The 27,092-nt window shown below is 35.2% G+C and overlaps 1 protein-coding gene across 1 annotated transcript in view; it reads right to left on the bottom strand.

Annotated features, from left to right (window-relative positions):
• PROS1 (protein S) overlaps positions 1–27,092 on the bottom strand; it is a 55,442-nt gene that overhangs the window by 19,567 nt on the left and 8,783 nt on the right. Inside the window, exons 2-9 of the mRNA XM_060149387.1 lie at positions 19,320–19,477; positions 16,581–16,605; positions 9,877–9,963; positions 7,861–7,983; positions 7,630–7,761; positions 4,578–4,703; positions 1,821–1,942; positions 115–230 (exon numbers count right to left, since the gene is read on the bottom strand). Coding sequence (XP_060005370.1) covers positions 115–230; positions 1,821–1,942; positions 4,578–4,703; positions 7,630–7,761; positions 7,861–7,983; positions 9,877–9,963; positions 16,581–16,605; positions 19,320–19,477 — 889 coding nt within the window. The remainder of the gene's footprint in view (positions 1–114; positions 231–1,820; positions 1,943–4,577; positions 4,704–7,629; positions 7,762–7,860; positions 7,984–9,876; positions 9,964–16,580; positions 16,606–19,319; positions 19,478–27,092) is intronic.

The following is a 27,092-nucleotide window of genomic DNA, read 5'->3' as shown; positions in this document are numbered from 1 at the left end:
ATACCTAACTTATCTGATAATAAAATTTCATACATTTTAAATCTTTCAGTCACTTCTTTTCTTATGTCCTGACCTGCTTATCTCTAGAAATTATCATTGACATTGGTACCTCACCTGGTGATTTCCGGCAAACGAAATTTTAAATACAAAACAACCCCTACAAACTGCTCTGCCAAGTAAAGCAATTCATAATTTTTGTCAAGGTTCAAAGGAAGACACACTGGAACAGCCTGGAGAAAAGGCAACAAAACAAACAAAAAGCATAGGTTACTGCTTGGTGTTTGTGTCAGGGTATCATCCTTTCTCTGTTTCCTAGTGTTCTTGTCAAATGTATCCTCTGTGATACACTAAAATAAATTAAGAACACCCATGGTAATAATAAAGCAATATCTTTTACTTCCTTGTATAGTCCATCAGTATAATCTCCAAGAATACACGTTTTAAAGTCTTATTAAGCCAAAATTTTTCTGAGCAAAAATTTGCTATCTAGATAGTAAAGGGAATGCTGGAAAACCGGAATGGGTTAAATATAAAGTAAGATATCACTGTAATCTCCAAGGAATTCACCAAAAAAAAAGTGATTTAGAGTCATCTGATGTAACATCAAGGTTTTTTCCTTCTAAGAGCAAAAACAAATATTAAAATGGAAAGGTTTTTAAGGGAGAAGTTCTTGGGCATACATACAGGGATATTCTGGGGGGAACTGTGTAAACAGCACTGTATTAAATCTAGGTCCAGAAATAATATCTCATTTCCTCTTAGAACTTCCATAAATCTATTCCAAGGTAGATGGTAATGTGTAACTACAACAAATACTGAAATAATAGAAAACCAAATTACAAAATAGACATGAACACAATACAGTCCAATGAAGTACTACCAACGTTATTACGTATGCCAACTAGCTTACCTTACCTTTCTTTACCAAGTAGGTGGCAAAACATGAAATGTTACATTTTTTGGACATACACAGCTTTCTCTGGGTAGCAGATATAGAGGTATGTGTAAATTCATGATTAAATCATTATTTAGTTTAGGCTTTTTTTACTGTCTGCTTCATAAGCATTTGAAATTTCACTTTAACTTTTAAAAATTAAAAGAGATTCAAGAATTTGACTAAAGATCACTAACATGTGATCCTTATTTAGGAAAAAAAAAAAGAGCTTCAAATGTTGACCTATTTATTACAATGGAAGAAGAACTAGAACCTACCCCCAACATTCAATTTCTGGATCAATTATAAATTGAATCTTAGTAACTAAAAGCAATTTTGAGAGATACAAATTAACAAAATTGACCTCTCTGAATTTCCATATACTTAAACCCCAACTAAATCCTACTCTGACAGAGTTGTTTCTACCTGAGATTTTATGAGCACTCTTGCAAGTACTAACATGCCTGCGGCATGATCAAACTTGTCAGAGTGAGATAAAGAAAAGCAGACACTGGAAAATGTTTTCTCTAAAGTTCTGTGAAAGACTTTTTTCTCACAAAGAGGAGTATAAACCTCAGCTTTTCTTAGTTTCTTAAATAAACATACACTTTGCATTTTATAAATGTACAGGCTATACAGATGAGCACTCTCTGAACTGTGGCCCTGCAGCTTTTCTTTTTTTTAATCCAGTCACTAATTATCCACAATGTTTACCACTTACATGACCAAAATTAGTAAAATGGATTGTGACTCATAGCCTGCTTTGAACTATAGCAGTTATAATAGACATCTGTATTCTCTTGATTTACCTCAACTGTGTGGAAATAAGTATCTGGTTCTTTCATTTTAAAAAAGAGATGGGAAGGTTAGCCTTGCAAAATGTTACCTCACAACTCTTCTGGTCTTGAGCAAGTTTGAATCCTTTCTTCCCATCACAGTAACAAGAGTAACCTCCAGGGTGATTGACACAAAGTTGAGCACACATGTTCTCAGAGCATTCATCCACATCTGGGGTAAAAGAGAACATAAATTTTAATATCTCCTAAATGTTCAATCTCACAGAAGAAGGACTATGTTGATTTTAGTATGAGATAATCAATGATAATAAATCCTTTGTGAAAGAAATTCCTTTGACATCAAATCACATTCCTTTGACATCAAATCACAAATCACTTGCCATGGAAATTTAAGTGAGTTACAAGTGTAATTTCTATTTATTTATATACCTGACCAACAAATTTAATGAATAACTTTCAGTAATTAATAATTAATAAAGATGTAACAATTATACTAATTTTATGATTTTGAAGAAAAAAAGACTGAGAGTCTCCATGTAAATGTCACATCTGATCATATGAATTCCATTGACACTACTTCTTAACTCTTTGCTTTGAAGAAAAGAAAAGGAAGGGAAGGGAAGGGGAGAGGAGGGGAGGAGGAGGGAGGGGAGGATAGGAAGATAGGGAAGGGAAAGGAAGAAAAGATCCCTTTTAATTGAAGGTTAATGTAATTGGAGATTAAATGATCATATCAAGAAAATTTCACTTTCCATAATGCAACGATTACTGGCGACAATAAATTTAAGGACATATATTTATTTCTTATGTAAAAAAAACAAAAAACCTCACTGTGCTATTACCTCCCATACTGTGAAATCTTCTATATGGTCCCTGTTCCTACTCCATATTTTAAGAAAATCATTCTTGAAAAGCTGTAATAAGATACTTCAGCTAAAGTACACTTCAGAGCAACCTACCATCCTTGACCTTTTTGATGAATACACCCTGTGATCTTTGAAAATTCCCAAACTCAAATACTATTATAGCATATAAGTTCTCCCTTAAAATGTCTTAAAATAGACCCCCCAAATTAGTGAACCCTCAGTACCATAAAAATTGAATAGTATAACTAGAGGAATAAAGTAATATATATTTATATATAAATATATTTACATTTTCACATTTACATCTTTTTAAAAAAATCTGTCATTCATTGAATATAACTACAATATTGATGATGAAGTTGGCTAATAATAAGTCTGCAAATGCTTAGGGCTTACTACAGTAATTTCCACCTGGAGTGGTGGGAGAGTAGAAATGGTGGGTTGGGGGGATATTTTTCAGTGAGTGTATAAGGTTATAACACATCAAAATCTCAAAAGGAGTACAAATAGTTGAAAAAAAAACTATTCTAAGATTATCATCAATTTAGGCAAACTCATAGAGGCAGAAGTAAGTTGGAGGTTATCAGGGACTGGGAAAGGGAGGAGGGGGAATTTATTGCTTAACAGTTACAGAGTTCTGTTTGGAAAAGTTTTGGAACAGATATGGTAACGGCTGCATAACTGTGTGAATGTAATTAATGCCCCTGAACTGTACACTTAAAAATGGTTAAAGGGCACATCTTATATATATATTTTGCCACAATAGAAAAATTATTGATTTGATTAGTTTTAGTCATGGTATTAAATTCATTTTGAAATTTTAAAAAATTCAAAGGAGATAATTTATATATATCCATGCTTTTTAAAAAAATCTCTCTAACACAGTGGTCCCCAACCTTTTTGGCACCAGGGACTGGTTTCGTGGAAGACAATATTTCCACGGACGGTGGGGCGATGGTTCAGGAGGTAACGTGAGTGATGGGGGGACATGGGGAGCGGCAGATGGAGCTTCGCTTGCTCACCCGCCCCTCACCTCCTGCTCTATGGCCTGTTCCTAACAGGTCGTGGACTGGTGTAGGCCCGGCCGTTGGGGACCCCTGCTCTAACACATCTAAGCTACCTGAGGCACACATGGCAGCACCACTGGAGCCAAATGAAGTAATCATAAGCTCCAAGGGGCTCTCCCAAAACCACAGGCACTAACATTACTAATCAGTACTTCTTAAGGTTTTAGAGCTTGGTTATCATTTGGTTATGAAGAGATTTTCTTTTACATGTATTTAATTATAATAGAACTAGGTCAGTTACTATTTTACAATAAAAGGCACACTGATATATGCACAGAAAATCATTGAAAAGCTTGGTATAAAACCGAAGGTTTCTAACCACCCTTGTAACACCCACATGATTTTTAAATTTGCCTTTCTTTTTGTGCATGTGTTCTTCCTTCGAGCTAGAAGTTCTTTTTATCTTTGAATATTATAAAATGTGCTTTTTCCCTGGTGGCACAGTGGTTAAGAATCCGCCTGCCAGTGTAGGGGACACGGGTTCAGTCCCTGGTCCGGGAAGATCCCACAAGCCGGAGCAACTAAGCCCGTGCACCACAAGTACTGAGCCTGCGCTCTAGAGCCCGTGAGCCACAACTCTGAAGCCCGGGCGCCTAGAGCCCGTGCTCCGCAACAAGAGAAGCCACCACAATGAGAAGCCCACACACCGCAATGAGGAGTAGCCCCAATTCGCTGCAACGAGAGAAAGCCCGTGCACAGCAACGAAGACCCAACGCAGCCAAAAGTAAGTAAATAAATAAATAAATAATTTAAAAAATGTGTTCTTTTGCTTCTATCATATATGGGAGGTCTCCGATTCATATACAGCTTAGAGGGCCAATCAGATTGCATACTACTAAAGAACCAATGCTTCTCATATCAAATCAGGGTGCAAACACCCTCTTCACCACCAATGACACCACCAGAACTTTACCTTCACAAGACTTTGATAAGGGATTGTATCTGTAGCCTTCAGTGCATTCACATTCAAAGTCTCCTGGGATGTTCTTGCACACAGCTGTGCCACAAATGCTTGGCTTCACAGAGCATTCATCCACATCTATAAATGAAACCAGTATATTAAAAAACATTTTTCCCATACCAGAAGATACTAGCAAAGACCCCTTGATTTGTGTTTCCTGGATCTAGTTTAATATATCTAATGAGACAACAAAGTGGCCTGGGAATAACAAAATATTAAATCTATCATCATATATTAGTTCACTAAATATGACTTCTTTATACAAATACATAGGGAATTTGATTGATGGTTGCTATTTCCTTTGTAGTCAGGTAAAAGAAAAAAAAGCACTTTTTTTCCTTATCTACCAGGATACAGTATGAAAATAAATGGAAGAAGAGATTCATCATATTCTTAATATGTATTCTTAAATACATGTTTCTGAAATACGGTCTTAACAGCATATTTACTCTGTATTATCACAAATATAAACAGTAAAAATGAGATGGCTCATCAGTCTTACACCTTTCCTTTGGAAATGGACAATAGCTAAATCTGCATACTACTATTGTGGCTTAAAGTATTCAAGAGTGATTCAAATTTTAAATGGGATTGGGTAAGGTGTTAAGGTACTTATAAAGTGCAGCTAATTCAGCGTAAATTTTAGTGTTAAATTACTATTCCAGAAATTTCAGATGCGTTTATATTACATAGTAGAGTAAGAGACAAAGTATTGATTGGAACTAGTTACTGAATAAGCACCTGTGAGAAAAACAAAACAAGTGACAGAAATAGTTCAATAGAGGTGTAATTATTAGTGAACTCTTTTCATTTGTACTCTCTGAGGAAAGGTGAGCTCAGAATGAAAAATATATTTTCTACTCTAAAAAGTTGATATTGATAGTTTAATTTTTCCACAGACTAATAGCCAAATTTTCAGACATTTCTCTATTTAAAATGACCTGCACAAAAATAAATGCATCAATTCCTTGTGGTAAGGGAATTTTTCTGTATGTTGATTGTATTCGTGACAATATCCTGGGTGTTATAAGGTACTATAGTTTTGTAAGATTTTACTATCGGGAGAAATTGGGAAAAGGGTACAGGGGATCGCTTTTTATTATTTCTTACAACTGCATGTGAATCTACAATTACTTCAAAAAATACTTACTTTTCTAAAAAGAGCTATAAAATCCATATTTTCAACAGAAAGTAAAAACATATGACTAAATTTATTTGGTTTGAGGCATATTACAAGGACTCATTTAAATCATATGAGTGTCGGTTATAGCATGTACATTTTATGACTCTACGCTGACATCTAATGTCTGATGAAAAGTTTTATTCTTGCATTTTTGCACATTTACTGGCAGCTTAATCCCAGCCATATCCACATTTTAGCAAAGGCCCTATTGTAACAGTTGTATACATATTCTTCTTCTAGGTCTGTACTTTATTACTTAGGTATCGTGGATAAAAGACTATGTAAATGAAGAATACAAGAACATATGTCCTGATCATCGGAGACACTCATTTATAAGAGAACTTTTTGTTAAGGTGTATTAACTCAATGGATAAGGATTAAATTCCTATTAATTAAAAATATAAATCACAAATTCTTTAGCAGTATAGACTATCCAAGTATTTAGATGTAGAAGTTTTAATGGGTATTATTTGCTTGTGGAATGCATATGGTATCCCTTCATTATAATGGTTTTCTATAACTGGTGTTTTAATGATATTGATATTCTAAATCTTTAACCTCAAGCACCTTCAAATAGGCAAACAAGAAACATATATAATCTGAAATTGGATAACTGCTTATAATAAATCATTAGCTTATACAGTTCACCTTAGAGTCACTCAATTGCACTTTAAATGATATTATAGTAAACTATGCTAGACTAAACGCTACAATACAGTGAGGGACAGACCACTCCTTGAATATGAATTCAATTTAAGGATTTACCAAAGCAGATATGAATAGAGTTGAAAAAGAAAACTTTACATTTTAACTTATTAAATTTTTTACTTCATCACAAAAAGAGGAGAAGTGGTGGGAGAAAGAAAAAAGAGAGGGGGGAGAAGGAGGAAGAGAGGGAGGGAGGGAAGAAGGAAGAAAAGGAAGGAAAGAAGGAAGAAAGGAAGGGAAGGAGGAAAGGAGAGAAGAAAGAATAACTTGCTCCCATTTTCTAAAGGCGAAATTTAACTCCAGGCTGGAGAATTTCATTTTTAGTCATCCACGTACCTAGCACTTATATTTGAAGATTTAGTAAAGGTAGTTAAAGCAGTCTAATGGAAAAGACATTGTGCAGAAAAAAGAAAGGTAAAATTTGGGGGAAAGAGAAGCATAATTTAAAAAAAAAGAAATACACTAGTAAAATGACTTAAAAAGCTAAACTGACTGGAATTATTTAAGTCTGAAATTAAAAAAGAAAAAAAGTTATGACCAGTGATGTGAGCTTAGATGTATAAAGAGAAGGAAAACCAGAGCTTCATCTTTTTCAAAACCACAACAGGAAATGAGGTGCAAGATGAAGGGTTTACCTTGGAAATTAGAAAGGTATTTCTGACAAGAAAATATAAAATACAGTGAAAGAAGTTATTAAGGATTGTGGTGATTTATTTGTAAACCGTTTATCTTATTGGAATAAAGGATATAATATTATAGCATCTGGAAGAAAAAGGATAAACAATGATTTCGCAGACTGTAGTATGCAAGGACTTGCACTAAAACTTCATTTTATCACCATATAATGAAATTCTTCATTAAAACACGTGCATGTACACACATGCACACACAATAAGAAGACAACAAAATACTCTGTGAGTAAAAAAATACTCTATAAACAATAAACCAAAGGCAGTCCCATAGTATCACAAGGTTTCAAGGTAGATGATAATGTATACTTATTACAAGCACTTACCACCTAAGAGTTTTCCAAGAATTTCCTGGGGAAATTCCTCTAATTGAATTTTGCTCTCACATAGTAAATACCTTTTTAGTCTACCTTCTTACTCTTACCTTTGCAGTCCTTTTTATTTGAAAGCATAAAAAAACCACTTTTACAGGAACAGTGGTAACTTCCAGGTGTATTATCACAAATCTGGCTACAACCTCCATTTACATTTGAAGGATGCTTGCATTCATTTATATCTAAAAAGGAGGAAATAAATTACTTTTAAAGTAATAAAACCTTCAGAGAACTTTTCAGGAGGCCAATCCAGATGAGCCAGCTGGGTTTATTGTACATACCAAATTCACACTTCTCTCCTTGCCAACCTGATTTACAAATGCAAGTGAATGTAGCTTGGCCATCTTTGCAGGTCATATATCCATCTTCATTGCATGGCAGAGGATTACACTGGTCTGGAATGGCTGAAGGAAATATATATCTATTTAATTTTTACCACATGCCATGGTAAAATAGAATTATACACCCTTTAATAGAATCCTGTGCACAAAGCCTATGGTCAATGGAAAAAAATTACAACTCATTCCTTCAAATACTTTTTCATTAAGAAAAGTGGATCCATTAGACAAATCTTTATATTTTGTAAAAGGGAGCTACTTTTATATTTGCATATATATACAGTACTTTACAACTGTAATTTAATATTCTTTTCATATATTACCTTATTTGATCCTTAAAATTCCACGAGGTAAGCAGAACAATAAAGTACTCAATATCAATAGAAATAGTGTAGTATCAATAGAAAAAATTGGAACTTCCAAATTGGGCTAAGATAGAATAACAGGGACCAGATTTATTCTCCTGCTTTAAATAAATAGAATTCTAGTCAAATGGTTTTCAGACATTGGGAAACAGGTAGCAGAATACCGTGATTCCTAAGGAGGGACATTTTCTTCATAAAATGTCACAGCACTTTATCACTATCTTAAATGATATGCCCATTTGTGTCTTGACTTATTTGTGGTCACTCTCACCTCACTAGACACTGCAACGGTCCCTGGCTCCTGCATGATTCCACACCTGTTTCTCCAGCCTTCCTAGCTCATCTGCAAGTTCCTTCCATCCTTCCTTTACATTCTCCTTTGCTTATGTTAGCAAAGCAAACTGTTACTTGCAAACAAAAAAAATTTTTAATCTAATTAAAACCTAATTATTGAACTTCTCAAAAAAGTCCTCATAAAATCAAATTTTTTGAAAATTAGGTATTAGTTAAAATGACAGAAAACAGGCTAATCAGGAAATTATCAAATTATTTTTTTGTCCTCTGGTAAATTGAAAAAATAAAGTATGAATTAAATATACACGTTTAGGCAAACTGTTTTACTTGCGTAGTTACAACTAATTTTGAATTATAGAAAATGCACATGAATGAATATCTCAATAATGCCAATGCTACATTTAAAATATTCACTGGACAAACATCCCAGTTTACATGTTGCCATTTCACCTTTTTCTCTCTGACTGTAAGTCAGGAAATTGACAAACTAGAGACAAATAATCTATGAGAATTATCACTAGGCCTTATGTGAACTTCAGGGGGAAAAGGCTAATTTGATATCACAAGATTTTCCACATTTATATTGTTGATGCCAAAAGTCAGAAAAATAAACGTGGTTCCACTTTGACCTATTAATCAACTCTAACATTTGGTCGTAAGTACATGATTATGCAACAACAGCCAAATTAAAGCTCTTGGGAATAAAATTCTGAAGTCAATGACCGAAAGCTTGGCAAACAAAGAACACTTCAATTTAAACATTAGGTGGAAAATTCATTTTAAGTAAAACAGCAGCATTTACATCTAAAACACATTCCTTCAGGGAGTTCCTTGGCGGTCCAGTGGTTAGGACTCAGCGCTTTCACTGCTGTGGCCCAGGTTCAATCCCTAGTGGGGAAACTAAGATCCCACAAGCCACACGATGTGGTCAAAAAAAAAAAAAAAAAAAGAAAAAAATTCATCTTTCATGTACATTGCTGTACACATACATACATATATGTATGATACTTCAATAAAAAGTTTAAACTAAATAAATAATAAACAAATAAATAAATACTGAAAGAAATAATTATTTGGCCAATTTGATCCAGTGTTAGAGTCATGTGGCATGGCCAAAAAAATTTAAAAAAATTAAAAACATTCCTTCAAATGCATTTTGAGAATACCTGCTTGCTGGGCCTTGCAGCCCTTCAAGGGCTCATTTGTTGATTTTTAAACATTAGTTATATTTATATGGGGGTACTTTACTTGCAGGTTTTTGTTTTGTTTTGTTTTTTAAACTGATGGTAGAGGTGTTTACCATTGACACAGCTCCTTAGGTCAGGGTAAGCATTAGTTGACAGACGAGCAGCAGTGAATAATCCAGCTCTGAAGGAGCCAAGACAACCTGTAAATACAAACAAGTGTAATCTTAGAGCAGACACACTTACTTGATCTGAAATCATGGTAGAAATTATCCGAAGTGGTAGAATATTTATGCTTCTGTAGATTTACATGATTCAGCATTCAAAATGTCAATCCTAAATGTTTCCATCCACCTTTTTGAAAAATTAAAAATCTACAAGCAAGATTGCAATAAACACAGAATCATGAAAAATAGATTTATAGAGGCTTCTCTTTGGAAAAGAACCTTAAAGCCAGAAGTGAAAAATATTTTGAATTAGCAGGGAAATTTATTGCCACATAAATCTATGTTCTTAATTCTGTAGCAGAGACCTAAAGTCACCCTCAAATCTATAGACCAGAGCCTAATTTAGGAATTGTCTATAATTAAGTCAGTAGAATAAGTCAGTGTTTCTGGTTGCCGTAGGCAACTTCCAATTCTTCCAATGTTGCATAGAGACTAACAAAATAATATTTGTATAATGCCTCAGTATTACAAAGCAGGTTTACTTTATTCATTTTATTTCTTACTAGAACTCTGTGAAATTAGATATAGCAATCTGGCAGAAATAACAGCTGAAATAATAGAGATAAATTATGTACAGACTTTAACCAGGGGTTATTTAGTGCCAACAACATAACATTTCTTAATAGGCACTGAAGACATTATATGTATCAGTTCATTGGACAGATAGTCACCAACTCACTAAAAAGGTGGTGTTTTGCTGGGTAACAAACAACTCCCGAAATTAGTGGCTTAAAATAATCATTCTATTTTGCTCATGATCTGTGGATCAAATATTTAGAAAGGGTTTGGTTAAGCTGTTTGTCTCTGCTGCACATGGGATCAGCCAGGGTGGCTGGGTCTGGAAGATCCACCTCCTGGATGGCTTTTCACTCATATGTCTGACAGCTCAGGTTCCTTAGCATCTCTATCTCCACATGGTATGCCATGCTTCAGGGCTTCTCCATGTGGTTGAGTTTCCCTGAGTATGCAGTCCTAAAGTGGCACTGTTTTCATGGTACCTAGCTTGCAAGAGGAAGAAGGCGGAAGCTGCCAGGCCATCTAAGAGGCATTGTATCACTTGCACCATAGTCTACTGATCAAAGCAGTCTCCGGGTCCACCCTGATTTGGAGGAGGGAGAAAAGAATAGATTCCACATAGTGTTGGGGAAGTGGCAAGATGACATTGCAGAAGAGTATGTGAGATGGGAGATATTTTTGCAGCCACCTTTGGAGAATGCAATTTATCACAGATGGGTTTAAAGGCTCATTTGAAGTCAGTGGGTATATTCCTTTCCGATTGCTTTTGTGACAAACACAATCTCAGTGGCCTAAAATAACACAGATTTATTATCTTACAGTTACAGGGATCAGAGGTCTAAAATTAAGGTGTTGTTAGGGCTGCATTCCTTCTAGAACTCCAAAGGAGAATCTATTTCCTCAGTTTTTTCAGCTTCTACAAGCCACCTGCATTCCTGGGCTCATGGCCCCATCCTCATATCACTCTCAACTCTTGCTTCATTGTCATATGAACTACTACCAACTCTGACCTCCTGTCTCTCTTGTTTAAGAACATTTGTGACTACATTGGAACCACCCAAATAATACAGAATAATGTCTCCATCTCAAGATCCTTAACTTAATCTTCAAAGACAACATTTAAGGTAACATTAGAGGTTCTGAGGACAGGACATGAACATATTTAGGGGGGTCATTATTTAGCCTACCAAAGTAGGTTATAATATTTTCCCATAGAAACAATACTTTACATCATTGTGGTCTTTCTGGAGGCCCAGTGAGACCTAGGCAATCTTAAGTCTTGAGTATTCTTTCCCTGAATTCATTTGTCCCTCCTCTTGAATCACCCACTCCCAGAATTATCTTATTCTAGTGTGAACATTCCATTAGGATTCTCATTTGTAAGAAAGCATCATTTTGCACTTCTGGACAAATCTGACAGCTAAAATTTGAAACCCTTAAGCTAGAGGTTCAGCTGAAATGACTTCATATGGTGATTAGGACCCCAGGCAAGATTACAAAGTAGGTTTAACACATAAAGCACCTTATATATGAGTCCATACTAATATATGTGATAATGTTTTTTTGGAAACCTGCATTTAGAATTACAGTGAGAAGAGCAAGTTGCATGGCTACTCCAAAGCAGTGCAGTCCCGATCCCTTACCTTCCCACTTCTCTTTCTTGCTGCCCAACAGGAATGGAGGAAGTTGGAGAGAATGAGTAGGAAGGTGAGAGTTGGAGAGAGATTGCCATAGCTTTTGTAGCCTGAAGCAGAAGCTCTTCTAAGAAGCGGAATTAGAAATAGAAACTCGGGCCATCAGGGAGGAAAGCCTAAGAAAGAGGCACTTTCAGGAGAGGTTCCAGTGGTCAGGACAGAACATCCTAGAAAGAAATCTTGGTTCTAGACTACAACAGTTCCTATATCCATATTATTATATGATCATATTTTGTAACTTTTTATGATTATATTTTATTTTATAATCTTTATTTTATGATTATAAATCCAATCTATGCTGAGTTTATAGTATTTCCCCCTTTTGTCCTACACTTTTTGTTCTGGCATTTCTTCTTTCCCTTTTTTTCTTTCTCCTTGATTATTCTTGCCAGAGGTCAGTCTAACTTACTTTCCTTACTTTACCTTCTCAAAGAATGAGATTTTCTTGTGTTAATCTTCTCTTTTGTTTTCCATTTAACTTATTTCTATCTCTACTTGTGTTATTTCCTTACTTTTTGTTACTCAGGGCTTGCTCTGTTGTACTTTTAAAAATTTGCTTGATTTGAACGCTTAGGTTCTTTTTTAACTATCCAATCTGTCCTCTTACTGCTGCCTCAGCAGTCAGAACCCCAGGTCCCCATACTAGGTCAAACAGCCTTCAGTCTATCCATGGGTTTCTCACATTTCTTGTTGTTTTCATTTTATTTTGTTATTATTAGTGCCTGGAATGCTATTGTTTCTCTTGAGATGATTTTAAGAGAAGTCAGCAGTCTGAGCTAATCCACCAATTTGGCAAGAACTAGAAACTAAAAACTATTTCTGATGTTTACATTTTGGCTCAGAATTTAGCATTCTTTCCAAGAAGTTTTTCTCCCATTAATTTAATCATCCATTCTAGTGGGTGATATTTTAAAGCCCAACATAGATGGCAGAGTTTATTCCATTTTCTAAGGAAAAGAACACAATTTAAAAACTTATCTTTATAAAATAAAATGCAGAGTATTTCTGCCCAAATTCCATGTTTTCAGTGCAGTATATGGATAGACTAATGTGATTTCTGAACACTTACAACTCTAAATCCAAACACTACCAAAAAGTATGGGTTAGTATTAGTGGTCTAATTTCTTGGGTGATCTTATCTCACTGTAAGGAGCTCCCAGCATGAGCTGTGGTAATTAGTAAAATTACTGTTGGGTTTACCAGAGACAAAATTATAAAGGTTCCCCCCACCCCCCAATTAGGACCACTGGCCTACAGGATATACACATCAAAAGACAGAAAGACTTAACTTAGAGTATTTCTTTTGTGTTTTCAACGGTGGAATTCATCACATACGCTTGTAACTAAAGACCAAAATATAAAATGTGAATCAAAAAATATATCATAATAAAAAGTATATTTTGGGGCTTCCCTGGTGGCACAGTGGTTAAGAATCTGACTGCCAATGCAGGGGACCCAGGTTTGATCCCTAGTCTGGGAAGATCCCACATGCCGTGGAGCAACTAAGCTCGTGTGCCACAACTAGTGAGCCTGCGCTCTAGAGCCAGCGAGCCACAACTACTGAGTCTGCATGCCACAACTACTGAAGCCCATGTGCCTAGAGCCCATGCTCTGCAACAAGAGAAGCCACCGCAATGAGAAGCCCGCGCACCACAATGAAGAGTAGCCCCCACTCACTGCAACTAGAGAAAGCCCGTGTGCAGTGATGAAGACCCAACACAACCAAAAATGAATAAATAAAATAAATAAATATTTTTAAAAGTATATTTTTTGTTTCACTATATAAGTCAATTAATAATAATACTTTACATCTGAAGAAAGTTTGACATAAAAAAATCTATCTACATACATATACTTATTTGATATTCCCTACAGCTCTGAAGTTAGAAAATATAGTTATAGTGTAAGTTAAATACAGAACCTCAAAAGTTAAATAAGTTTCCTAAACCGACACAGTAGAAATTTTTATGTCTGAGACTAGAGTCCACATCATATTATTATTATTATTATTTTTTTTAGGACTTGGCTTTTCTATCATGCTTCCAAATAAGATAGGCAAATAAAAGAGAAAGTTGGGTAGAAACAGAGGCAGTTGAGAGGAATGGAAGGAAAAAAAGAAAAAGATTTTATCTAACTTTTCCAAAACACATAATGCTGTATTAAAATGTTATTTATGTTTATCCAAATGTACTCTGTGATCAAAGATACGTTATCTTCCAGAGTATTGATGCCTGCAGAAACACAGCCTCATTACATGGACCTAAGAATACTATATTTTAATGTAAGCTTATAATTTTAACAGCCAAATATTGTCTATTTTAATTACAAAATATTTAAATTCCTACCTAAAATGGAGAGAATGAAATAGTCTTGATAGTCTATCTTTTCTTGACTTTAAGACTATAAACCTTTAATTTTTGCTTTAGAAAGTAAGGAGTCAAAGCATAACTTTACAAAGAAGAAATGTTTTTCATGGATGTATATCTCAGATATGACAGCTAAAGTTTTTAGAAAATCTTGTTGAATTTTCATATCTAAAGTCATAAATAATATCACTACATAATTTTTATAGTATCCTCTTTCCAAATTTGAATGAAACTGCTTAAGTCTGTTATTAGCAGCTAGAAAAGGGAAGGGAAGGAAAGAAAAGAAAATGTGACTAGAGGAGAAGTTAGGGGAAAAAAATGAAGAGAACTAGCATGACATATTTTACTAAGTGCTTTGAAAACATTACCTCATTTTATTTCTTGCTAGAAACTTATTAGGTAAATTGTTACTATCCATTTGACAAATTGGAAAACTATAACTCATAGAGGTTAAATAATTTTAAGATCTTGTGGGAGATAAATGTTCGATTGGAATTAATAAAAATAAATTATAATAAGTCAACTGGAAAACACCCAGCAGCCCAAGAACAGAAAAGTGTCATGCTATGGAGTTCTAAAGAGAGATACCATTGAACCAATGTCCTGCAGTTGATGAGAGGGTGAAATGAGAGGCAGTGTATTATAACTGGGTCTCCTTGACTCCGGATTTGCCACAAAAATAAGATTCACACCATTGTGGACACTCAAAAAAGGGAAGAGTAACCACTTTAGGAACAATGAAAAAGAGCACTTGGTTCAGAAAGGGTCTTCTCCCAATGATGTTGGGCTCTTATCTTGTTAATTGTCCTGAAGGGTAAATGTAAGTACATACCATCAATTCAATGTAAGGCTCCCTAGGAAAGGGGGAAAGGTATATATAGTTCCCTATCTACAGATGGTCTCTGGGATCTCTGCATGGGTATTCAGAAGTAAAACAAAAGCAAAGTGTAATACCCTAAACTATAATTAAACCCTAAAATTTCAAGAGAAATGAGAGTTTAATAGAAATAGTTATTTGCTAAATTATATTAACACTAAACTGCATAGTTATTACTGTATATCAGAGTACATTCCTACTTTTTTTTTTCGAGGAAGATTTACTTTTCAGTTTTGCAGGCCTTGGAGTCTCACGTTGGCTGGCATGAGAGTGGGGTAGAAAGATGCACAGATGGGGACTATTCTGAGCTCAAAGGAAGAGGGAGAGCAAACCTCTGTGGGCTGGACCTATAGAGAATCTCATCAGAAAGACGTGTACAAATGCTACTCCACTTCCATTCTTTGGAAATGCTGACAAGTCTCCAAAAAATATTAATAAAATATTTTTATATTTATTTAAAACAAACTGTAGCCTTTTAATTGACATTTAGTTGAAATCATCTAATCTCTTTAGATATGGAAATGCTACCTCACTCCTTTTGCTTTTGTATCCAAAGGCAAAACATGGATGGGATATTGTAGGAAATGAGGAAATGGTGCTGCAAAGTGGGAAGTTGTTAATAATTTCTATCAATATTTAAATGATAATTATGTCACAAGCTCTGGAGAGTGTAGAGATCTTTCCTTTCATTAAAAGATAACCCATGAAGAACATATGCATATATATAACTGATTCATTTTGTTGTAAAGCAGAAACTAACACACCATTGTAAAGCAATTATACTCCAATAAAGGTGTTAAAAAAAAAAGATAACCCATGAAAATTCATGTATTTATAGAGAATATTCTGTTACCTAAATATAACTTTGCATCAGCTCAGTGACTCTTTATGAGAAAGACAAAAAAATGAAAAAGACTAAAAGACAAAATGTCACATAGTAATTAAGAGAACCATTCCAAATTCATCTACATGACTTTAAATAAAAGGACAGAAAATTTGCGTATAGAATGAGAGAGATCTTACTCCCAAGGCTAATGAAATTGTACTGGATGGAATATATATGAGTGGAGGATTGGACTTCATCATATTTAAGTTTTCTTCCATTTCTAAGATTATATGATTGAGGTCCTTTGAACTTACCTAAATATTTTGGATAAAAATATTCCTAGAAAAGAAAAGAAAAGAAAAAATATATCTTAGCAAATCTAAATTTCGTATAAAGTTAAAACGATTTTAAAATGTGTTTTTATATTAAAGATGCAATAAATTACATATAACTCTCATTTCCACATTATAGCATTTTTTCTATAGTAAAATATATACCAGGAGTAGATGACTAATAACATTAAGCCATAAGATGCTTAGGCTTAAAGCAATACCGATCAATTAAATCATGTTTCAAAGGTTTCTAAACTGAAAACGGGCCCCACTGAAGATGTTAAATGTGACTATATATGCCCCCTTTACGTAAATCTTTTAATTTTTCCAAGATGGTTAGATACCCATTTGATACATCTCACATCATGCTGAGTACACACACCAGATTCATTGCTGAATAACAGTAACATAATTTGAATTGAATTAAAGTGGACATTTACCTTTTAGCATCTTATGTACATGTAATACCTTACTTATAAATTGGTTATGTACCAAGAATTTTTCTGTAAATCAGTAATTTGGACTAAGGAAAGCACTTCAGCAAAAGGAGAAAAATGTTAAAAATGATTTCTGATGGTAAGGTTCCCAGGCTAGTTCGCAAAAGCCTTCTTAAGCCATAATACACCCGATATGCAGCATTAATAACAGAAGAACTCCTCATGAGAAACCAGTGTTTCTACACAAAAACAACCTCAAGTACAGAACATAACTTTCATCCAGGATACAATTAAAGTCCTCATTCCTTCCTCCTCTCACATATAAACCTACACAACACTTAGCTACTAGTTTATAAGATGAGATCTCCCACTAAGCAATTCAGACATCAGTGTTGTCATCTACAGAACAAAAGCTAGGATATAAACAATGATGAATTGGTTCAAAAGGAGATGATGTAATGGTGAAAGGACTATATTAGGGACAGTGGGGAGACAAGCAATAAGGTGGTGACTAGGAGTGTGGACTAGGATATGAGGGATGTGGGCAGGGAGTGTCTGGAGCAGGATAGAAAGAGAGAAGCAATAACAAATGGGTTTTTTTCTTCTTTCATGTCTCCCATTTCTTCCTTACTCTCTCCATCATCTCTTTCTCTTCTGTCAATAACACAACTGTCAGAATGAGTGGAGGAGAGGAAGCACATAAATAAGTTTCTTTTCTCTACCCTTTTCCCTTCCCTCCATATGGCTTCTGTCTCACTCCCCATTTGCTACTCAGAGGCTAAGCTATGAGAACATATTTACAGTGTTAGATATATACGCTCAAGCATTTATGGGTAATATAATCAAATGAAATCTTGAGCATGCAGGCTTGCCTTAAAATGTTCCAGCAAAACAAAACAAAAATTAGAGTGGGTGGGGTAGAGAATAGGCAGAACAAGAATGGCAGATTGTTGATAATCATTGAAAGGGAAAGTAGGTATATTGGGGTTTATTATATTCTTCTCCCTACTTTGGGATATATTTACCATTTCCATAATAAAAAGAAATTTGTGTATACGTGTGTGTGTGTTTCTGTTTCCTACACAATATGAGTACACTGCTATATTGTGTGAAATAAAATATTTTTGTCTTAATTGCTTTTCCACAACAGGCAACAAAACTAAGACAAACATTTTGATTCAATCTTGGAGAGTGTTAAAAATGAATCTTCGGGTACCCTGGGAAAAATTCCCTTTGAACCTATTAGAGTAGGTGGAGGTAAGAGGATTAAAGGGCAATCCCAGAAAACACAAGTTATTACTGTCTTGGACAAGTTCTCTAACTATAGACAAATGGTTCCTGCTTGTTATGGCTCATCTAGTCTCATGGTTCCAGGAACTAAGGCAGAGGTAAAGGAGGTACTTTGCGTATGTTTTCTCCCTCATTTCCTTTTGGTTATACAGTTCACCTCAGGGAAAAAAATCTGAGGTAACCCTGAAGGTTATCAAACTTGAATTCTTCACCCTAATTCATAGAGGCACTATTTATATTCCTGCTACCCACAGAACATGTTCAAGAACCCCCTTCTCTAGGAAAATTAGGGGACTAAAGATCAGATCTAGGGGCCCCATATTTCTGTATGATATTTAGGGGTCTTTGTGATCATTTTATTCTAGACTAAATTGGAAAAATGTATACACTAAAGGTATAAATTCCAACCGCAGGGACTATTGATGATTTACAGTGCGCTGAGGAAACTTGCCAACAGTTTATGGAATAAATTAAAAGTATTCTCAGGGAACACAGTACTGTAATGAATCCTTTATTAAGCATATACTGAGTACCTATTATGTACCAAGCTCTGAATTAGAGGCTCTGTTTTCTAAATCTTGGTTAAAAATGCCAATGGAGAGAATTAATGAAGCATAGTGATAACAATGTAGTCACACACACACGCAACACACACACACTTGAGGTGCCTTCCCCTCACCCAACACTACAAAGTCCTGGTTGGGAGAAAGTAGTTACAAACCATGAGGTTCATACTATTTGTGACAATTAGGTATAGTTGAATTATAGTTTGGTCAGAGCACATTGGTTTTGGCAAATAGTGTCTCCCTAACAAGCCCACTTTCCTTTGAACGTAATTCCTCCTGAAACGCTTCAGTGGGTACATGTGGAAGGTGATATACACAATCATTAACTTTAAAAAGAAACACAAGGGAACACAGACTCAAGCTGCAAACATTCCGTCTGTAACTATATGTCTAGGTATGCTAACTTACCACTTTTCATGAATTCTTACCGTTTCAGGGTTATTTTCAAAGACCTCCCTGGCTTCTTCTTTATTGCACAGTTCTTCAATGCATTCTCTTTCAAGATTACCCTTTTTTGTTTCTTCAATCAAAGAATTTGCACGCCTTTTCCTAACCAGGACTTGTGAAGCATGTTGCTTCGACAAAACTGAAGAAAAACAAAAAAAGTTTACATGAACAAATCTTTCATTTCTCCACCTAAAATATTATATTAAGCAATGATATATTATATAAATCATTTTCTGCCAGTAAATTGTATGCCATTTAAACTTAGTATGCTATTTAAAGTTATTCCTGTCTCAGGACTTCCCTCGTGGCGCAGTGGTTAAGAATCCACCTGCCAATGCAGGGGGCATGGGTTCGAGCCCTGGTCTGGGAAGATCCCACATGCCACGGAGTAACTAAGATCGTGTGCCACAACTACTGAGCCTGCGCTCTAGAGCCCACAAGCCATAACTACTGAGCCCGTGTGCTGCAACTGCTGAAGCCCACACACCTAGAGACTGTGCTCCTCAACAAGAGAAGCCACTACAATGAGAAGCCCCCTCACCAAAACGAAGAGGGGCCCCCACTCGCCGCAACTAGAAAAAGCCCGCGCGCAGCAGCGAATATCCAATGCAGCCAAAAATAAATAAATAAATAAATTTATTAAATAAATAAAAATTAAAGTTATGCCTGCCTCAGTAGGGTTGAACTGAGGAAAACACATGGATACATAAGCACTTTGCTTAACAACTCAAAGAGCTGTTTGGTGTGTAGCTACAGCGTTTGTCTAATGATCTACACAAATTATTCAAGCTTATGCTTGAGGTCAAACATACCAAACAATAATTTAATGTTTACCTCGTTATGACTACATTGGTAAAAGCATCATGCTGAAATGGCTATAAAGTCATAGCCACAGCATCTTTAAAGCTAGAGTAACAAACTTTCTCAGTTTTAATGGAAAACTTGTGTGATCTCTGTGGAGAAAGAGAAATGCAGGAGTACAGTCCAATCAGCTATTTGAAAGAAACTTGATAGGCTAAAACACCTGGTTATTTATACAAACAAGAAAATAAAATTCCATGGCAAAAGGAAGACCTTGTGCAAAGCACAAAATACAGAAGAGAAAAAATCAGTAACTTTGAGTATATAAAAAATTGCAAGCAGTTGACAAACGATGATAAAAATAACAAAGTTCAACATCAAGCAACAGATTGCAGGAAAATATTTCCATCATATATAACAGAAAAAATTACATCCAGAATTTATAAACAACTTTTGCAAATTAAAGAAAAAGTAATACAACAATATGCCAACCAATACAGGAATGTGTTCAAGGTTAAAAACAAAATAAATAATATAAATAAAATATAAACAAAGCAATACCATTTACACATCACAGAGAAAAATTAAAGTAGCCAATAAACATGTGAAAAGATGTTTAACACAAATTTTTAAAAACAATTGGATTTTTGCCTAATAGATTTGCAAAAATTTAAAAGACGGATAATATCAAGTTATTGGTGAGTGTAAGTGGAAACAAGTATTCTTGTACAATGGTGATAGGAATATAACTGATAGGTATTATTTGAAGGTAATTTGGTAGTATCTGAAAATTAAAAGTACATATACTCGGGGCTTCCCTGGTGGCGCAGTGGTTGAGAGTCCGCCTGCCGATGCAGGGGACACGGGTTCATGCCCCGGTCCGGGAGGATCCCACATGCCGCGAAGCAACTAGGCCCGTGAGCCATGACCGCTGAGCCTGCGCGTCCGGAGCCTGTGCTCCGCAATGGGAGAGGCCACAACAGTGAGAGGCCCGCGTACAGCAAAAAAAAAAAAAAAAAGATGTTATTCTGTGAGCATGCCACCCACCAAGTGTATTGCTAACTGATAAATGGCAGCCCAATCAACAATGAAAGGGTCTGACATTGCAATTATCTCATTTATTTGAAATAGTTTTAAACATGCTACTTGATAATAAATATAGCAAAAACTTGGCCCTTCTGAACTTCAAAGCAAATATGTGAGTCTTTCTGAAAAAACAATAACACTTTGTATTAAAGATAAATATTTTGATACAATAGTAAAACAATCAAGGTCAAATGCAGTTGGAAAACAAAACATAAACATCACTCCTTGGCATTTCTTCCTTACAGAATATTAAGTTTTAGAATGCAGAGGTTAATATTAATATTTAGGAATATCTCTTTCCCTATAAGGGCCCCCCACTGCAGGACACAGACCAGCTGTAATAACACATCCTATATTCATGTTTGGGGAAGTTCTCAATTGTCCAGGGAGAACCAAGGTGTGGTTTAAAGGAATGCTCACATACATTTATAAAACTAGAAGGAAACAAAGTAACCTCCATTATTTCAGAGATGATGAAAATGAGATGACCTCAATATTTCAAGGTCAAGATATTTGCTCTAAGTTATAAAGCTAATAAATAGCAAAAGTACAACTTAGATCACAGGCATCCCAATGCTCAGACCTGCAACCATCCATTACTATTTGCTGCTGTTTTTCAAAAAGGAGAGTACATTTTACTCAAGAGTGATTCCTTCCAAAACAACAAATACGTCTACCCAAAAGACAGAACCAGCAGCTTATTACCCAGAAGTTTCACTGTCTCAGATGATAAGAGGAATATTAAAAATGAAAATTGTTACACCTCTGACCTAAAGGATAATGCAGCTAATAATTTAAAAAATAATTTTGTCTAAATAAATTTTGCCTGAACTTGAACGTTTATGTTTTAGTTCATCTGGGTTCACCTCAATAATACTTCCAATTGGCATGATACTTAAAAATTTTCAAAGTGCATATTAATGATTTCATTTGATCCTCACATAAATAATGAAATATATTACAGGACAGAATTATCATCCCCATTTTCCTACTGAATAAATTGGAGCTAAAAGAGGTTACATGGTTTTTTCAAGGTCATAGAGCTACAAAGTTGTGCTGTTGGGACAGAAATTTAAATGTACCCATCCTCCTAGTCCAACACTCTTTCTTCTATGTATTCTGCCACTTAAATGCTCACAATGTACTTGATCTAAAAAAATAAATTACGTGGTTGTGTAGTGGACATGTTTGGTATCTTAAATAAGACATTTACTGTCCTTTATAAAAAAGATCCATCCATCTAACAGAGTGTGCTTCCAAAGAAGTCTACTATTCATGTCAAAAAGATACAAACATGATACCACAGATCCAAACTAAGAACTACAGAACTGTAGGATGAGGCAAATATATGTTCCAAAGTGTTTTTATCAGCTGGCTCAAAGTCAATCTGCCCAAAAATATCTACCCTGCTGGCATGCAGGAATGTCTAAAAAGTTCCATAATTTATCATAATAATAACTATGGCACCATAAGCACATAAATGCTCTTTTTGCATTATCTCCTATTAATCCTATCACAACTGTTATACACATGAACTAACAAACTCAGAGAAGTTGAGTTTAACCTTACCAAGTTCACACAACTGAGAACAGTCAATCAAACCTGCCTCCAAAACCCATTCTCTTTCTGCATTACCACATTGTCTCTAATTACTTGTTTCACTTCTTTAGATCAAGAAGTTTTTCAACAAAGTCCTTGTGAAAACACAAGTATGTGCTTGAAAAGTGTTACATTCAGATTCAAATTTTAGGTTATAATGTTTAGTTATGAGTCTTTCAAGATTAGAAATATGACTGAATCTGCTTGATTTTTTTAACAATCTGAACAGTGACCATAGAAGTTGAACAATTATGTCAATAACATAAACCATTATGCAAACATTAACTAGAATTCTTTTTTGAAATTGTCTTCACAGCCTTCACATGTTCCCTTCAATATTTTCTGTGGGGACCAATTTTTTTTCCAACATAAATTTGACTATATAACAGAAAGTAATTTATTGTTGTTGGTACTTCACTTAAGCATCTGTCATAAGGATAGTGGGGTTAGCATTGCCTCTACTCACAGGAAAATTCCCTCACAGTTCAATTCAGTTCGACCTTGGTCAAGGATTAATGAAAAATGTTAAAAGCCCCTTTCCCACTTAGTTGTCCAAGCTTGCCACCCTCTGTTCAGAGGGGTCAGGACCACAGAGCTGCAGGTTGTCCAAAACTGATCAGTCAGATGTGGGTCTAAGAGGAGGAGGTCTAAGCTTTAGAATAGTTCATCCTCTGAATCTCTTCCATTCTGCTCTCTTGTCTTTGCAAAGATGGTTCTCACATTCCTCCCTCCAAGAGCTCTTCTCTTTTTAAATTCTGCTTTCTGTCTCTCTTTTGGCCCTTGTTATTTGGCATCCCAAGAATGAAAAACTGTCCCTAAAAGAATGTGTCTGAGAAGGGAATTTTAGGCTAGCATTTGGTTTGGCAGAGTGTTTGAATCTTTGTTTCTTCTTCACTGTGGGACAGGGTCAGGGAAAATGGCATTCAATGTACAAACAGAACAATTAGATAATACTTTGAGACATGCCTCCTATGTCTCAACTGTTGAAATGGCATGTTTTGCTTACAAAAAGACTGATAAAAATAGAATCGCATGATATAGGAAAACCATTAGTTAATAATGAGGGGATTTTTATTTTACAATTTTATTTTAAATAATCACATATTAAGTATAAAATCTTTCATTTTTATCATAAAGATTTATACCACAGAAGATTTATAATTGAGGAGGGATATTAAAAAATGTGGTTTGCAAGGACTAAGAAAAAATCAACATAGATTTTTAATTAGGCATTCATCAGCCTACATAATTATTACCAACTTTAAGAAAAGCTTGTGTTAGCCTTCAGAAATAAATGCTATGTCTGTATGTATGTTATACTTCAATTTTTAAAAGTAAAGTTTATTTTTTTAAAAGAGAACTAATATACTACCTAATGCACTTCTCTACATTTCACATTTTGTTTAGTATTGAGGACTATGCTGCTGAGCAACTGTTTCTTCTCATATTATTATATTAAGGGTTAGAAAAACTTTAGAAAAAGTATGCTGTAAAGGTGAACCATGCCTCTGTCCTTCAAGAGGACTAAGCAATAAATAGGCTGATGAGAAATAATTTAAGAGAATCAAATATCATAAGAGGTAGGTCTGCATAGGTTTAAATCTGGGAAACAAAAAGAGGATATAATCTGTGAATTATATGTTGCACATATAAAGGTGAGTTCTATAACATTTGGATTAGAAAGGATGAGGGTTGGCATTTATTTAGAAGTAGGAAAGCCAGTGTCATTAAAAAATGTGACCATTGACCCCCATTCTGGAACAGATCAATGAATGGGTAGGGAAACAATGCTTGAACTGTTCAGCCACAACAGAAGTGAAACGGACCTCTCCTTACTTGAAGATTTAATTTTAACTAATTTACAGCCCCTAGTCTAGGCGAACAAAAAGAGTAAATCAAACACTCTAACCGATTCTCCCCAAGATTAAACCTTTGCTTTAGCCATAGACAGAGAAAGCAGTACATTTTATTCAATAGTTATTCCTTCCAAAACAACAAATACGTCTACCCAAAAGACAGAACAGGCAGCTTGTTACCCAGAAAAAAACTACATTGTCCATTTCTGTTATGTCATGTGTTTGTTCTTGGTGAGTGACGAATTAAGGTACTTCTTTTGAAGGAACTTAGAGTTCAGATTTTGGCAATGTCTGAAGAGGAAATTTCTAGAGCCCTGTCTTTTCTTCTCTAGACCACTACACTGCACACTGGCTACACTTTCTGAGGCTACAATGGGAGGTCTCTTTTTAGGATGTGCAGCAAGATATTCATGTAGTCAGCTTGCTTTGTCTTTTTTATCTCCTACACATTAGGACACCAAAACACTATCTGATTCGATGTCACGTAGCAAGAGGTTACAGCACAGTAAATGTCTTGTTTTTGTTCTATTTGACCTATTTTGTTAGGGTGGCATCAATTAATATAATTAGTTCACTGGCCTGTGTCTGTATTTACGTTTGGAAAAGCAAAAGGCAACAATAAGAGAGCTGGCCTAATTCTGCAATACCCCACTTCCTGCAACATCTCCCAGATCTCCCCAATAAGCAAGTCTGAAGCACGCGTAGAGGCTTAGAAAGACTCTAGATCTTAATGGCTTCCCTTTTGACTCTTAGGATATTACTATTTTTTAAGTGCTGATCTGGAAATGAGATTATTTGGAATATTGGTAAAGCATCGAGTAGGAGTTTATAATGCAATATAATTTCTACCAGCCTTTCAGAACTCCCTGTTGACTTTCTAAAAGGCCATAAGACACAGTCTAAATAACAATGGAGTAAAATGATAACCTAGGAAAGGAGAGAAAATGATTGGCATAAGGAGTCGAGGAAAAGAAAACAAGTAATAAGGAAAGGTGCATTTAACACATACCATGTGGGAGAAGGTTAGTAGCACAACTAGAAAGAGTTATTTTCAAAGAGTCAATGTCCTCCTTACCTTGACAATTGCTCTCGACCAATTCCCATAAAGTCTCCTAAAGAGAAGCCTGCCCAGTTACCTAGGACTGATAACAAGTTTCCCCAAAGCAATGTCCTGTTAGAAAAACAGACCTCAACAACCACAGTAGAACCCTAAGCCAGCTACCTAGTCAATCTAATCAACTTAGGACTGTCTTCAAAAAATATGAAATAACAGCTAAAAATCAGTAGATATTTGCATAAAATTAATAACATGAAAGAGAAGGTCAAGAGGAACATAAAGACTCCAAAGGAAATAAAGGTAATTGAAGACACAGAAGATAACTTTAAAAAATATATAACTAATATCCTAAATAAATTGAGAGAACCTGGCATCCATAAAACAAAAGTATGCTATGAAAAAGAAGTAGAGAACTAAAATATGATTTCAAAATAAAAAACTTAATGGATGGGGCTTCCCTGGTGGCGTAGTGGTTGAGAGTCCGCCTGCCGATGCAGGGAACACAGGTTTGTGCCCCGGTCCGGGAAGATGCCGCGGAGCTGCTGGGCCCGTGAGCCATGGCCGCTGAGCCTGAGCATCTGGAGCCTGTGCTCCGCAACGGGAGAGGCCACAACAGTGAGAGGCCCGCGTACCGCAAAAAAAAAAAAAAAAAACTTAATGGATGAACTGAAAAATAGAATGGACTACTCCCCACCCCCCAAAAAGTCAGCCCTTTTTCATTCCTATCACACTGACAAAGATTTTAAAAGTTAATATCCAATGTTGGCAAAGATGAGAGGAATCAGACACTTAAAATCTACTTTTAAAATCAGATTCCCAAGGGAAATCTAACAATATGTGTCTAAAACCTTCAAAATAGGCGCACTCTTAAACTGTTATATATAGGATGGATAAAAAACGAGGTCCTACTGTAGAGCACAGGGAACTGTATTCAATATCCTGTAATAAACCAAAATGGAAAAGAATATGAGAGAAAATGTATATATATGTATATATAGCTGAATCACTTTGCTGTAAATCAGAAACTAACACAACATTGTAAATCAACTGTACTTCAATACAATTAAAAAAAAAAAACAGTAATTGGGGGCCACCTTAGAGGCTGTCTACCACAGGCCAGAATGATTTTTCCCTTTGGATGTTTCCTGTATTTTGTTATTGATATTGTGTTTTTCCCCTGGGTAGATATTTTTAGAATTTTTCATTACATTTGAGAGTAAAATTTTGCACCAGTTAAAAAAAAAAAATAGGCACACTCTTTAGATATTCAGCTAACAGTTCAATTGCTAGGACATTAAACTGAGGAAATGAACATGGACATAACATTGGAAATAATTTAAATGTCCAAAAATATG

The sequence above is a fragment of the Lagenorhynchus albirostris genome, chromosome 5 (genome assembly GCF_949774975.1).
Source record: "Lagenorhynchus albirostris chromosome 5, mLagAlb1.1, whole genome shotgun sequence".
In the NCBI taxonomy this organism is placed as follows: domain Eukaryota; kingdom Metazoa; phylum Chordata; class Mammalia; order Artiodactyla; family Delphinidae; genus Lagenorhynchus; species Lagenorhynchus albirostris.
This window is presented reverse-complemented; position numbering and strand designations above follow the sequence as displayed.